Consider the following 14,342-nt stretch of genomic DNA (forward strand, 5'->3'; position numbering starts at 1 on the left):
TCTATTATGTACAATGCCTGAGTGCAGAAAACTGGAGCACAGTGTCTATTAAATGAAATGTATACAGGAGTAGCTTTTTTGATGGATTTCTTGCAAGAAGAAAAATTAATGGGAATCCGAAAGATTTTATTGGAACCAATAGAAAAAAAGATTTCCAATAGGACTGAAAATCCTAAAAGAACAAAAACATTTCCTATAGAATTCCTTTAGGATTTATTTTTTAAATGTATGGGAATCCTAAAGGATTCTATTGGAAAAGATGAAAATCCTATGGGACTTTTTGACTAGTCCTCACAGATGGATCTAAATAATCATTCCACCCCTGACTGTCGTTCTATATCTCCACAATTTTGACTATTTTTTTTGATGAGGTGTCTTATTACTTAATTTGGTTTCTGTTCTCATCTCGTAGTACGTGGAGGGTCGATGGATGTGTTAAAAGAAGGGTCTCGTCTCGGCTGTGCCAAGTTGTTCTCTCTCGCGAGATTTTGCGACGTGTTGCAAGCGGGGTGAAATCTCGGGAGCTGTCTGAAAGCAAGCGGAGAGAGGAACAAATAGCGTGAAGATTTTTAAACGTGCATTCAGCAGACGGTGATTGTGCAAAATTTCACAAGAAGGCAGCACCGTAACTTTCGATTATTTAAAGTTATCTAACGACGAGAAACGTTTAATTTGCTTCTCTTTTCGTAACTTGGGGAAAGTTTAACTTGCACGCCTCGGAGGACCCACCTCAGAGCAGAAAGTCAAGTCGGTGGTCGGCAGTTCGTTCTGCAGGAATGTCGCAGAAAGAGAGACCCAAGTTTTATCGGCATGAGGTCAACAAGACGATATGGGAAGTCCCGGAGCGCTACCAAAACCTGTCCCCGGTTGGCTCTGGCGCCTACGGATCCGTGTGGTAAATCACTTCATGTTCGTTGTGTAGTCTAACGTTAGTCACCTAACTTAACCTCCATTCATTTAGACGAGGCCTGTGCTGCAGATGCTAAAGTTAGGTTAGCTCGTCTTGATTGTTGGCTAGCAAAGTGGAGCCACGATGTGCCTTTCAACAAGAAAACCTGTTTACTTTCTATCTATGTCGTGCTATCCACTTGTAAAACTTGTAACGTTATTTAATCTGTTTAACTGCATATACACACAAGCAACACAACAGGAAGCTGCTTACTAACAATAACGTTCAACTGTTGAAAAGTACCGGAGTCTTCTGATCAGTGGACAATCGCAGAACTGACTAATCAATAAGTATTTCTAATTACATACTGGAGCTGCATATTCTGTTTACAGAGGCTACTTTAATGACATTTGGTTTGGAAAAATATATTTGATTTACATTATTAGTCCCACCAACAGGTGCTGTAATCCGAGTAAGTAAAGATGAGGCAAACAGATAACGTTATTTTTGGGTGTTGCTAATGTGTGTTGGAAAGATCTTGAACACCTATCGTTTTTACTGTTTTGACTCCCTACCTTCATATGGATGATGTGACAATATTTATAATATTGGTGCTTTATTGACATAACGTTACATATTTAGTATACTCTGATATTGTCTCAGAGTAAACAGTAGTGTTGACAAAGTGGCCACATTTTTATTTTATTTTCACTCATGTAGAGTAGTTTATTAAATTCAGATTTGTGCTGAAACTATGGTCGATTTATTAGTCGATGAACAAAACATCACAAACGATTTAGATAGATCATTGATTAATTGTCATTTAGCAACAACAAAAAACCTTGTTTCAGGATGTGTTGCTTTTCTGTTTTATATAACTGAACATTTTAGTTTCAGTTTTTCTGGTATATTATAGATTAAATGTTAATTCTATTAATTGTAAAAACAAAAAAACAGGTTGATCTCTAATTAAATTAATTGTTAGTTGCAGCCCTAGCCCAGACTGTTGTGTGACTTTAACTGTAAAACATCCATTAAGACCAGGAAACTTTCCTGGTCATACAAATCACAAATATAGGTAGGTAGATAGGTAGTCTCATCAAACTATCAATACAATTTCAATATATTTAATAGCTGTAATGAAAACATCTTGATAACTACTCATCTTATATGCAGCTCTCAGTAAATAATTATATGCAGCTCTCAGTAAATAATTGTATTAATGAAATTTGCAGCACATAATCATTAGCATTTACAGTGGAGATGGGATCTTGCCTCTTGATTTCTTTTAGAAGACCTTGCTGGTGAGGTGGATTTCCCTATTGCAAAAGAGTAAGCTTTCATAGGATAGTCCCTTTGCACTGGTTTGGTGATTAAATAGGTTATGCTGCTGATACTATCTAGGACATAACATTGTCAGCGGTACACTTGATTTAGTTGGCAGATGTTTGTTTTGCAAATGGAAGCGGACAGCTGTGCTGTTGCTGGGCAATAGGATAATCTGTTGCTGGTCAGATTACTGTCTGCTCCCCAGTGCATTGACTGATTGTTTCCCCCCCCCAAACAGTACACTGGTTTATATTGTCAGTGTTTACATGTTAGTTTACTGTGACTTTCTGACCAGTTTATTTCTACTGGAACTGCAACAGCTTTAATGTTGTTATGGCACATACCGGAAAATTGTACAGTATATAGAAAATACTACTACTACTACTACTACTACTACTACTAATAACAATAACAGTTAGTTCTCCCAATCAGAAAGTGACTCGTACATCAGCATTATTTATAAATGGACTGCATGTTTAGTGCTTTTATTCAAAGCGCTTACCAATTTGTCTCTAATTCACACACACACACACACACACACACACACACACACACACACACACACACACACACACAGTCACAGAGAACCACTAACCCTGTGATTAATAGACAACCTGCTTTATCTACTGAGCCACAATATTATTCATGTTTAGTTATTGAAGTAGAAAAAGTTGGAATACCATCAAAGCAGTCAATGTCTGTGCAGCTTTTATTAAAATATAATTTCTGACACGTTTTGGCCAGAGGCCTTAAAGCCCTTTTTTCTATTTAATAAATAACTGATTTATATCTTTGAGATTGAACACCCAGTGTCTCTCTCTGAAAATGCATATTTGTTTTTTTGATTATCCATATTTATAATTTGGTTGTTGTGGAATTGCTCTTCCTATAGATGTTTTTTAAACATATGCATGTTTTAATAGCTTGACATGGTTACCCACATTTTCAATAAGACTCACAAAAAGACATTGGTATTGGTTGATATGGTTTGGATGGGAAATATTGGCTATTTCAGCATTAACAAAGTGTGATGTTAATGCATTCCTGGTCACGCTGGTTTCTGAGTCCCAGCAGTAGTCACCAGTGGCTGTCTACTGGCTGTGACTGGTTAGGTGAGCTGAGCAGGAGGAATTGTTGGGTTTGGCTTAGAGACAGTCAGCCTTTAGAGAGCAGGACAGACTGCAGGCAGGGCTATTCCCAATCTGCTGAGAGATGACATTTTCTGCTGATGGCGCCCTTTTCTGCAGCCTTCAGCCTACTGCACCCAATTTGGTTTTGAGAGTAAACTCAGCCCATTCTGAACCAAAACAGTTTTTCTCCTCTGCCTAAAAATGACAAGCTGGCTTTTCATTTCAAGTTAATTTCTAGTTCAAAGTGTTTGATTTTCCTCACATGTAGGTTTTATTCTTTAACCTGTTCATGCTGACAAAATGTTGTATTAAGACTTGTAAGTAGGGTTACAGTGATAAGTGTATTATTACTGAGCTTAAATGTTTGCCCACTTTTTTTTCAACAGCTCTGCATATGATGTGAAGACTGGTTTGAAGATAGCTGTGAAGAAGCTCTCTCGGCCATTTCAGTCCATCATCCATGCCAAGAGAACATACAGAGAGATGCGGTTGCTGAAGCACATGAAACATGAAAATGTGAGTCCACTTGTTTCTCTTCCCTTTTATTCGGTCTGATGATGAACAGTCATAGAAAAACAATGTTGTTTGTGTTCGCTTATGCAATGCCTCATAATGTGTTTGCTTATTATGTTGCCTATTCACTTAAAATTATGGTTCAGTTGCTGCCTATTGTTCTTTGGGTTGTTCACTCCACAGTGGTTTTCATATTTTTTGCAGGTGATTGGCCTCCTAGATGTCTTCAGCCCTGCTACTAGTCTGAAGGAATTCACTGATGTGTAAGTTCCAAGTTCACCTCAGCAACAACACACAGCAGCATTTACTGTAGTTTCACAGCAGCAGACAATCCTAGCTGTGGCTGGGAAACACCTGGAGGCAGGCCAACTGACTAAACACACTGGAACATTTCTTCTTAGGCTGTCAACTCTGTTAGTTATTCACTCACAGGCTGCTGCTAGAGTTGTTTCACCACCAGCTTCCTTCCCTTTATTTCCAGCTTTCTGGCTTTGTGAAGCATAACCTGCTTTGCTGGCAAACAGGTATTTATTGTTTGATGTTAAAAGTCATATGAAAAAGGGAAGTGGATAGCTAGATGGTGACTCAAGCCTCAGACGAGTGTGCTGCCTCTCTTGTCATGTGTGCGATGTCTCTTTCTCTCCTCTACACACTGAGTGACTTGTACTGTATCAAGATTAAATTGTGACGGATTTCAGTCGACACTCAACCTAAGAATGTGTCTCAACTTGGAGTCAGATTTTTCTTCCATGCTAATTATTGATTTCATACTATCTACATTCCTGTATGGAAATTATTCCTCAAGATTTGACTCATCCTAAATATTTTGAAGCAGTTTGGGAGTGGGCAGTGCATCACCCAGGGACTCATTTCATGTCTGAGGACTTGGTCAACAGCATTGGCAGTATTATTTCTATTATCTAACGTGCATGCCATTTTGTGTGGGAGGAAAGCCACCCACTCGCTGGGAGAATAAGTCAACTCCCAAGGCTAGAACCCAAGAACTTGGAGACAGTGCTCCCTGATCTTTAGCTGGGAAACTGCAGTCACTGCTAAACAGAAAATGCTTCACATTTGAGCTTCGTCATAAGTTAACCTTTTTCCGAGTAGTTTAGCATATGCAAATCAACTATATTCCCTTGTGAAGTTATTTGTGTTGCATGAATCCTACATTAGGTCCTGTGCGAATGTGGTCAGGGATGTACTTGCAATGCGGGGTTTCCACACTCATTAATATATGGCATTTGCTTTGAGAAATAGCACCTCTGCTCTTTCTACTAAAGGTTATTGTTTTTTTTGCTCAGAATGGGTTGTTAGGTGCATTAATGCCTGTATTGAGAGCTGTCCTCTGTCAGACCACCCAAGATACATTTTTAATGCAAAATCTGAAAAAAGCATTCAGTTGACAGCTGGGGCTAATACAGTGTGCTAAAGCATAGTGTAAAGTTTATTTGTATAGCACCTTTCACAGATAAAAATCCCAAAGTGCTTCACAATAAAATGTAACACAATACAACACATTAAAATACAATAAAATGCTAATACAAATAGGAAACATAACAAACAACCATAAAAACCTGTTGACTAACTAAAAGCCTGCATGAATAGCAGAGACTTCAATTGCTTTTTAAAAGATTCAACAGAATTCACATGTCCCCAAATAGCCTCTCTCCCAAGCAATGTGTCTACATGATGTTTTCATGTTTTACATGACAATGTCATGAAAATACTGTAGTAAAGACTAATATCTTTGTGAATATTTTTTTAAAGGGGAACTCACATCAAAGTTTGTTTACAGGTTGTGGGGAGTACTATTGCATATGTGGAAAAAGTAGTTTGAAGCCTTTTGTGCCTCCAGAGGGAGGGGAAAGTCTGATAAATTGCCTCAAGTGATGTCACTTGAGTCAGTTTTGGTTGAGGCTGTAGACTACAAGTTTGATAATGAAAATAATATAGTAGTAGTAATTAGAGCTGTAACAATCCCACATTTTGCTGTACAATTAATTGTCTCAGAAATAATTGCGATTAACAATATAATTGTCTATTTCAGTCAAATTTAAAAAATATTTGTTTATTACTTTAGCAAACAAATTAAAGTTGTGAATGAATCCCAGGATACAACTTTTGGTTAGATATATATTAAAATAGTAATATATTATATAATATAATAAAACGCATACACAGCCTATGAAGTAAACTACGCCTCTTTATTATCATAAAATATTTTTTCTAACCGTATCCCCCCCCTTGTCATTTTTGTTGCTATGAACGTGTATAGGGTCAAGTGCCAACAACTAACAATTGAAATAATAAAAATATAAAGTCTGATCAATAATCACTTATATAATTACAATTTGGCATATCTAAGCAAAATCAACAATTACCAGTCATACCCCTTAAGACCTTAGCTAATGATAGCAATTAATTGCGGTTAAACAAAGAATCCGGGATTATGTAAAAAAAAAAAATTGACAATTAGACAAATTATGTAATAATTGTTACAGGCCTAATAGTAATACAAGATCTCACATGTAGATTGTGTGTGAGACTGGGTTCCTGAGAGTAAGGAAGAATAGAGAGAAAAAAGGGGGGGAAGTATAGGTGGGTGGTATGGAGCTAGAAGGGCATTCAAAAAGCGCAGACCTCTGCCAAGGCCATGCCCTATCTTGCACCATTAATGAAATTGAAACACAATTTGTATATCCGCCCCATGAGTCAGATCTGCTCCAAAACTTAATGGGTTCTTCCTTGACCCATGCTACACCCTTCCACCAACTCATGAAAATCGGTAGTTTTTCTGTAATCCTGCTGACAAACAAACAAAGCGACCCGAAAACATAACCTCCTTATTACACAGCTTTATTGAATACTCCATTCTGATTGGTCAAATACGGCATTCTACGGTCTGTTATTTTTGTATAGCAGACCACTGCTATGAATAACAGACAGTTGCTATGGACGCAGTTCTGATCATAGACTCTGGAGGACCATGTTTAAATTAATAAAATCATGTTTTAATCAATATTTTGTGTCAAATTATTGGTTTCTTTAGTAACTCCCCATGTAATAAGTGAGATCATTTAGAGTGATTGGGTCTTTATCCCTTCAGGCTGATTCAGGTCCTGCATCACCCTGTCAGGCTTCTAATTCTTAATAATGACCGGCTCACTCTACATTATCCCTTACGAGGCAGGGTAATAAATGCTGAGTCACAGCCTGTCAGAAGGAAATATGGGAAAATGAGAATTGTTCTAAATGCAGTATGATATGCAGGAAAAAATCCCATATATGCAGGTGCTGTAAGTATGGTTCATTAGGCTCTAAAGATTCAGACACTGCGTCACTACGCTGTGGTAAGGCTCCTCAGAGCTCCTGTTCCTATAGGAGAGAGGAAGACAGAGGTCACTATATATATCCCTTTTTTTCCAAGGCGAGTGAACTTTGGACAGTGTCTGTGTCCGTGTGTGCTGCTTAGAATAAGTTCAAGCGTAACCATGTGCTATTTTAAGGCCTCGCTCTCTGCGCTGTGTGAGAATAGAAGAGTATTCATGAAGTGGGCATTTGTTGAGCGGCCGACTGACGAAGCAACACATGGGTCTGTGTACTTTGGCTGTAGCATTCTGCTCTCGTCACAAATGCTGTTTGGACATTTTAAACGGCTCTGGGATTAGATTTGAATTATCCACTGATGCAGTCCCATTATGCCTATTTATCTGGGTGTGTTGTTAAATGATGTTTCATTTGTGAAGGTCTTGGCCTTCAGTGCCTTTGCAGGGGAAGTTAGACTGAAAAGAAGTAGCAGCAGAACTGGTTAACATAGCCATACTGGAAGTTAGTTTCAGACTGTAAACAAACTGTTGAACGAAATGTTGGAAGTGCAAATGTATTCATTTAGATCCATCTGGCTTTTAATGAAGTGAGAAAACATTGACATGCCTTCTGATATTTGTGTCTATTTTAAACTTTTATGATTGACAGGTATCTTGTGACTCACTTAATGGGGGCAGATCTCAACAACATAGTGAAATGTCAGAAACTCACAGATGACCATGTGCAGTTCCTCATATACCAGATCCTCAGAGGGTTAAAGGTGAGGTTTTAGAGAAATAGCTCAACTTTTTGGGAAATTCTTATTTGTTTTCTTGCCAAGAGTCTGATGAAAAGATTGATCAATGTTCTCATCTAACTCAGCAAGAAAGCGAATGAGCTTATTTTCCCAAATGTTAGCCCAATCAGTGATTACATTGTACTGCACTGCCTATGACATTACTGTATATGTACTGTAGTGGTAAATCAATACATCTTGTATTTTAATGTACATGCCCTCCTCCATCTCTCAACAGTATATCCACTCAGCAGACATCATTCACAGAGTAAGTGCCATGTTGTTTATTTATTTATTTTTTACAATAGATGTTTATTGCCATTTGCACAGGTACAGGGCCATACAGGTACATTGTACGTTTTGTGCATTGCTCTTGGAGTCAGCTCTACAAAAAAGAAGAAAAAATATAAAGCTATATATAATATAAAGTAGAAGAACAATATAAAAGAGAAAACACTGGAATAAAGTTATAATTGCAAAAGTGCACCGGAAACATATACTGTATAAAAACTACTTGTGAATATAGATTTTATTGCACCTGAGAATTTTCACATGGTTATTGTACACACAAAACATTGTTATGATATTGCACAGGAAACATACACTGTATAAAGACTACTAAAGACTTGTGAATATACACATACATATTTTTTTGTTTTTTGTCTGACAAATGTCACAGTGTCTTTGGCCTCAATTGTAAAAGAAAAGTGTGTCAGGGTTTATGACATCTTCCACTTGGCAGAGTTGGGCCTGTGCCTTGTGCAAACACTGAAGGGAAGTCAAACAGGACCTTTACTTTTACATGGTGTTAATGATGTAATGCTTCTATTTTAAGTTCAACAACAAAAGGACAGATGTGTTTTCAATCATGAAAAGTAGTAGAGCTGCAAAGATGAATCGATTTAAACAATTAGTTGTTAACTATTAAAATAAATAGCATCTATTTTGATCATCGATTAATCGGTTTGAGTCATTTCTTCAAGACAAGACATTTAAGGACGTCATCTTGGGCTATGTTAAACACTGATCTACATTTTTCTCCATTTTCTGACATTTTATAGACCAAAGAACTAATCAATTAATCGAGAAAATGAATGACAGATGAATCGACATTGAAAATAATCGAAAAATGAAATGGAAAATAATTAGTTGCAGCCCTAAAAAGTAGTAATCAAGATTTCAGATGTACTGTCTAACCAAAATGATGTTCATCACCTAAACTTAAATTACAAAAATTCACATTTTGGCTTTCCTCTCTTCAGGATCTGAAACCTAGTAACCTGGCAGTAAATGAAGACTGTGAGCTTAAGGTCAGTGAACTGCTGCTCTCATTTAAAACATTGCTTTATCCTGAGTCCACAAATGTGAAGATTTTACAAACAACTCAGCTTTTTTGCACTTCCATTGCTTCCAGATTTTGGACTTTGGTTTGGCGCGGCACACTGATGATGAGATGACCGGCTATGTGGCCACCCGCTGGTACCGCGCACCAGAGATAATGCTGAACTGGATGCATTACAACATGACAGGTAGATGACAAAAGATCTTCCCCAGTGACTTTTTCCACCTATACATAATGATAGAAGAGTTGCTTGACGAGTGAAACGTAATGTGTGTGTGCTGCTTTTCTGTGTTTCAGTGGATATTTGGTCAGTGGGCTGTATAATGGCAGAACTCCTCACTGGAAAAACTCTATTTCCTGGAACCGACCGTATCCTTTTCATTTAAGAGTACAGTATGTTTAGAGCTTGCGTAGCTAGAGGGAACACACCATTTGCATAACAAAAAAAACAGGTTAAACGTGCATTGACATAAAAAAAACATCATAAATCAGTACTTGATTTATGATGTTTTTTGCCAGAACAGTGGCAGAAACTATCAGCAATGCTTCTTCTTTGCTTGTCTCTTCCAACATGATGCTGCCTGAGGTGTTTTTAATATTTCAAACATAACACAGATAGTAACTGTTGCCACACTTCCTCTCTGGCTTGACAGGCTTGACTTGCCCTTTGCTGTAATGTTTCCACTGCCGTGCTTCAACTCTTTTTACACCGTCAGTATGCATCATTGGTTCGGGTCCACTTTCTGCAATGCCCCACTGCCAGTCTTAGTATGGGCTTATCAATCTGCGCTGTCAGTGCTCAATATTTTGTTTATCTTTCTCTGCCCCTGCCAGCGTTTTCAGACTAACGGCTGAGCTTGTTAGTTAAGTGTACAACAGGGCTGTCCACTGCCTCCACCTTTTGTTGTGTTGTGGCTGTCTGCAGGATACAATTCACAACGTTCTCTCCTCTGTGCAGACTTATGTGCAGGCTTTTTCCTTTTGTCGCATCTCATGTGTGAAATATAAAGCAAATATAGTGACATGTAATATCTGAGATAAGTAACAAATACGTTTCACAAGGAAGATGAAGGCTAACAGGTCAGATTACACGTTCTCCCTTGTCCAGCATCTGGTCTTCCTTTACCGTGTGCCGGTAGACATTGATCAGTTGAAGCTAATCTTGCTGCTCGTCGGAACACCAGGGCCCGAACTCTTGATGAAAATATCTTCAGAGTCTGTGAGTTCACAAAGATATGCAAGATTTTTCTCTAACCAGTTTTCTGCTCCAAACTTGCCACACTGTTGTGCAATAACTTGGTGGATCTGCTACCAAACTGACAGCATGTTTTCCAGCATTCAGCTTTGTGAGTTCGAGACTTGCTTTCTGCCTCTTTAACTGGGTGAATTAAGTTTGTTTGTAATGATATGATCATGAAACAGGTGATTGAGCTCTGGCTTTCACTGATTGACTGTATGCAAAGTATTGTGTTGTGTCTTTGCTCTAAATCCTTTTTTTTTTTTTTTTTGGTCACATTTTGCTTCAAAGCTTGAAGCTTGCTTTTCAACATAACATTGTAGCTTATCTAGAGTTTATCCGCACGGTGTTAGATTGAGAAGCAGCTTCTTAACCTACTCTGCTCTGTCGCTATACTCCCCTTGACACAAGCTTCATAGATATAAACCAGCTTCAGCAGATAATGCGTCTAACAGGAACGCCCCCAGCATCTCTCATAAGCAGGATGCCCAGCCATGAGGTGAGCAGGATCCACAGTTACTTTCTTTAGACCAGACAGTAGAACGAGGCGGGAGGACCGTCGGATCTGCTGGAACTCTTTCTTTGCATTCAAAGCAACACAGTTCTTGGCTTAGTATCCTATATCTATCCTGAGTGTTACCCCAAAATGGTTCCATTCTAACATATATGGATTAATAATAGCAGTACTATTTGATGCCAAGATTGAACTATGTAAATATTTATTTTAATTGAATTATCTTAAGAGATAAGGCAATGAAGGTGGTCACACTAATGAGAGCATCACTCAATTGACTCTACTCTGGTCAAGTTGGGTGTAAGGAGCAGCACAACCTCTAGGGGACACTACCAGGGATTTAAGATTTTAGTTTTCCAGTTTATTCCTAATTGTGTGTTGTCTGACCTGCTTGCTGCATGAGATTGTAACAATGATTGCCAGAAGTGGCTCTGAATTTGTGTGATAAAGGCATTTGTGTTACTGTTACTGTTGGTGATACAGTCGTTACTTATAGCATATTTCTTTGTGAAAGATGCTTTGTTCTGTGCTTTTCATTCTGTTTTGGTTGCACATATCCTGAAACTTAGTGTCTTGCTTCTCTCAACATGTTTTTGTGTAATTTACATGTTATTTTTCATTCCAAAAGATGGAATAACTGTCACTCTGCAACCTAAACTTTTCTGTTACACCGTGAGGTTTATTATCAAGGAAATTACAACTGGTAGAATAAGGGAAGTCTTCATTCACACAGGAGACCAGAACAGCAGTCTTTTCTTTCTACAGGCTATTTGGGGCTCATTATTTAAAAAAAAAAAAAAAAACTTTTAATTTATGTAGATTTGTTGTTGGAAAAAATAAAGAGAATATTAAAATCATGATGAAAATTGGATGTTACAAATAGTATTAGCACACTTTAACTGTTAAAACTGGACAAAAAGAGCCACACCACAATGTTTTTCCTCGACGTCTTGAGTTGGGCAACACATTAGGGCTGTCCGTCACGTTTACCACAAGCTACACATTCCGTACCTATAAACAGCAGCTGTGTATGTGATTTTGACTGCTTGCGTCTCACTTCAGGCAGTCAAAAACTTGGTGCTAACAGACAATTGGAGCTAAAAACTCTCACTAATATTGCTTAATAAAACATGTTTTTGTTTATGTCGCTGTGCTTTCTGCCATAAGCGGTCAGTAAAAGTTTACTGTAGACTGCACTAATCAGTGTTGTCATGCACGAGGAAACACGTCAAACCTTTGGGTGCGTGGGGTCATAAAAAATCTTCAGTAAAAAATGAAAACATTGAGCCTTAAGCACTGATCTTTATAGTGTATATAAATACATTCATGTAATACAGTGTAGTCACGTCTGTAGATAGAAATGTAATAAGTGAGCAGTAATAATGTGATGCAGGTGGCTACACTGAACAGAATCCGTAGCATGGAAATGTGTGAGCATTATGAAACAGGCTGAATGTGGCCGACATGTTGCTGCTAGTAGGAGCTGACATTTGATTTACTGTATGTGTTTTCTAGGCCAGGAACTACATCAGCTCCTTGTCACACATGCCCAAGAGGAACTTTGCTGATGTGTTCATTGGTGCCAACCCACTAGGTAATACAATACATCTGCTGTATTGTGTTGTGGTGTAAGCCCTTCTAACTGCAATTCATATTTTGTTTTCAAAATAAATTGTTTTGGCTTTTTTGTGTGAGTAATATGACATTTTTTAATGGATCATAGACTGTTTAAGATTTGGCTCTGTTGACATGTTTTTAAGCTGTGGACCTTCTGGAGAAAATGCTGGTTCTGGACACAGACAAGCGGATAACCGCAGCCGAGGCTCTGGCTCACCCCTACTTCGCTCAGTACCACGACCCAGACGACGAGCCCGAGGCTGAGCTGTACGACCAGAGCTTTGAGAGCCGCGAGCTGGAGATTGAAGAGTGGAAACGTATGTCATGATTCTACACATAAAGAAACAATTTGTCTCTATGTCTGTTATATGGAGAAAAAAAGAAAATACAATATAGGAACCCAGATATGTATTTGAACATTTTCTCATTTCTTGCAGGATTAACCTACGAAGAGTTGTGTAGTTTTGAGCCACCTATTTTTGATGAGGACGACATGGAGTAACAAGACCCCCTACCGACATTAAGTCCAGCCTCCGACAATTTGTAACAACCTTGAACACGTGCATTAGTGTTAAACAAACTGTCAGACACACTTGTATGAGAGTGCATACCAGCCTTTGTCTTTTTTAACCGAGGAAACATTGTCCACAATTAGCTCTTGCGAGGAAATCATTACCAGCGCCGGGAAAGGAAGAGCTTGACCAGTTATCATTATTCTTATTTATGAACCACTAATGTTGTTGGTCTGTTGCTGGGAAATGTCACTTCTTGCCAGTAGCTGAAATCATTTTTATATTCTTCAGATTTTTTTAAATTTAGACTTTGATGACTCGTCACTGTGACACTGATATGCTGAAACACCTGGACCTATAGCTGTGCTATTTTGTGTTTTAAAATTTTCTTTTGAGTAACTTATGAATAAGCTTCTGTGTCCTATCAATTGAAAGAGGAATATGCTAGTCTACCACTCGCCCTGCCAAGCTCTCACATATAGCACTGGGTCACATGTATTTGTAAAGTGATTCAGTTATGATAATTGCTTCCACATTTAAAAAGAGATATCTCTGAAGAGTTTCATGAGTGACAGAAGTAGATTTGATGTTTAGGTATTTGACAATTTGGGAATGTGCCTGTTCTGTGTAGTCACTGACCTTCAATGCTCATCAACTGAATTTCACAATTTTAATGTTTATTTTGATAGTTTAGATGCTCTGTGAGACTTATACATGTTTTGGTTACACAGGAAAATCTGAGCCTCTGCTGTTTAAGGACAATGCTATTCAACAAGGCACCTAAGTAAGAAAAAAATATTCATTGGTACATGCTCTACTCAAAACTATGTAAATATCTGTGCATTATTTTTTAAATCTTTGACTTATTGTGCTTATGTTATAAAGCAATCAATATTAGTATGTACATCAGTTAAAGACTTTGTGTGTGTTTGTGAGAGTGTGTTGTTCGTTTACAGGAATTGTAAGTGTCATGCTAAAACCTCTAATAGAAATACTGCTTAAATGTGTAAAAGAGGGATTTCAGATGTATTTATACTTTGTGGAGGTGGTATTTATAAACAAATCAAAAGATCCCTTAAACTATTTTTAGTCCAGCAGATTAACTACTATCTTCAGTCCTTTGTTTAACAAAATAAAGACTTATTTTTAAGAGA

The 14,342-nt window shown here is 37.9% G+C and overlaps 1 protein-coding gene across 2 annotated transcripts; it reads left to right on the top strand.

Annotated features, from left to right (window-relative positions):
• The first annotated feature begins 467 nt into the window (after window positions 1-467).
• On the top strand, window positions 468-14,342 carry mapk14a (mitogen-activated protein kinase 14a). Of its 2 annotated transcripts, none has more exons than XM_031286367.1 (12): window positions 468-895; window positions 3,735-3,864; window positions 4,066-4,124; window positions 7,840-7,951; window positions 8,205-8,234; window positions 9,229-9,276; window positions 9,381-9,495; window positions 9,606-9,677; window positions 10,448-10,527; window positions 12,575-12,653; window positions 12,820-12,993; window positions 13,114-14,342. In XM_031286367.1, exons 1-12 carry the CDS (start codon window positions 777-779, stop codon window positions 13,176-13,178), a joined length of 1,083 nt encoding a protein of 360 aa, XP_031142227.1. In that variant the 5' UTR covers window positions 468-776; the 3' UTR covers window positions 13,179-14,342. The 2 variants fall into 2 exon arrangements, with proteins under 2 accessions (XP_031142227.1, XP_031142226.1); XM_031286366.2 differs by lacking the exon at window positions 10,448-10,527 and adding an exon at window positions 10,965-11,044 and having other exon boundaries at window positions 469-895.

This window comes from Sander lucioperca, chromosome 12 (genome assembly GCF_008315115.2).
Source record: "Sander lucioperca isolate FBNREF2018 chromosome 12, SLUC_FBN_1.2, whole genome shotgun sequence".
NCBI lineage: Eukaryota > Metazoa > Chordata > Actinopteri > Perciformes > Percidae > Sander > Sander lucioperca.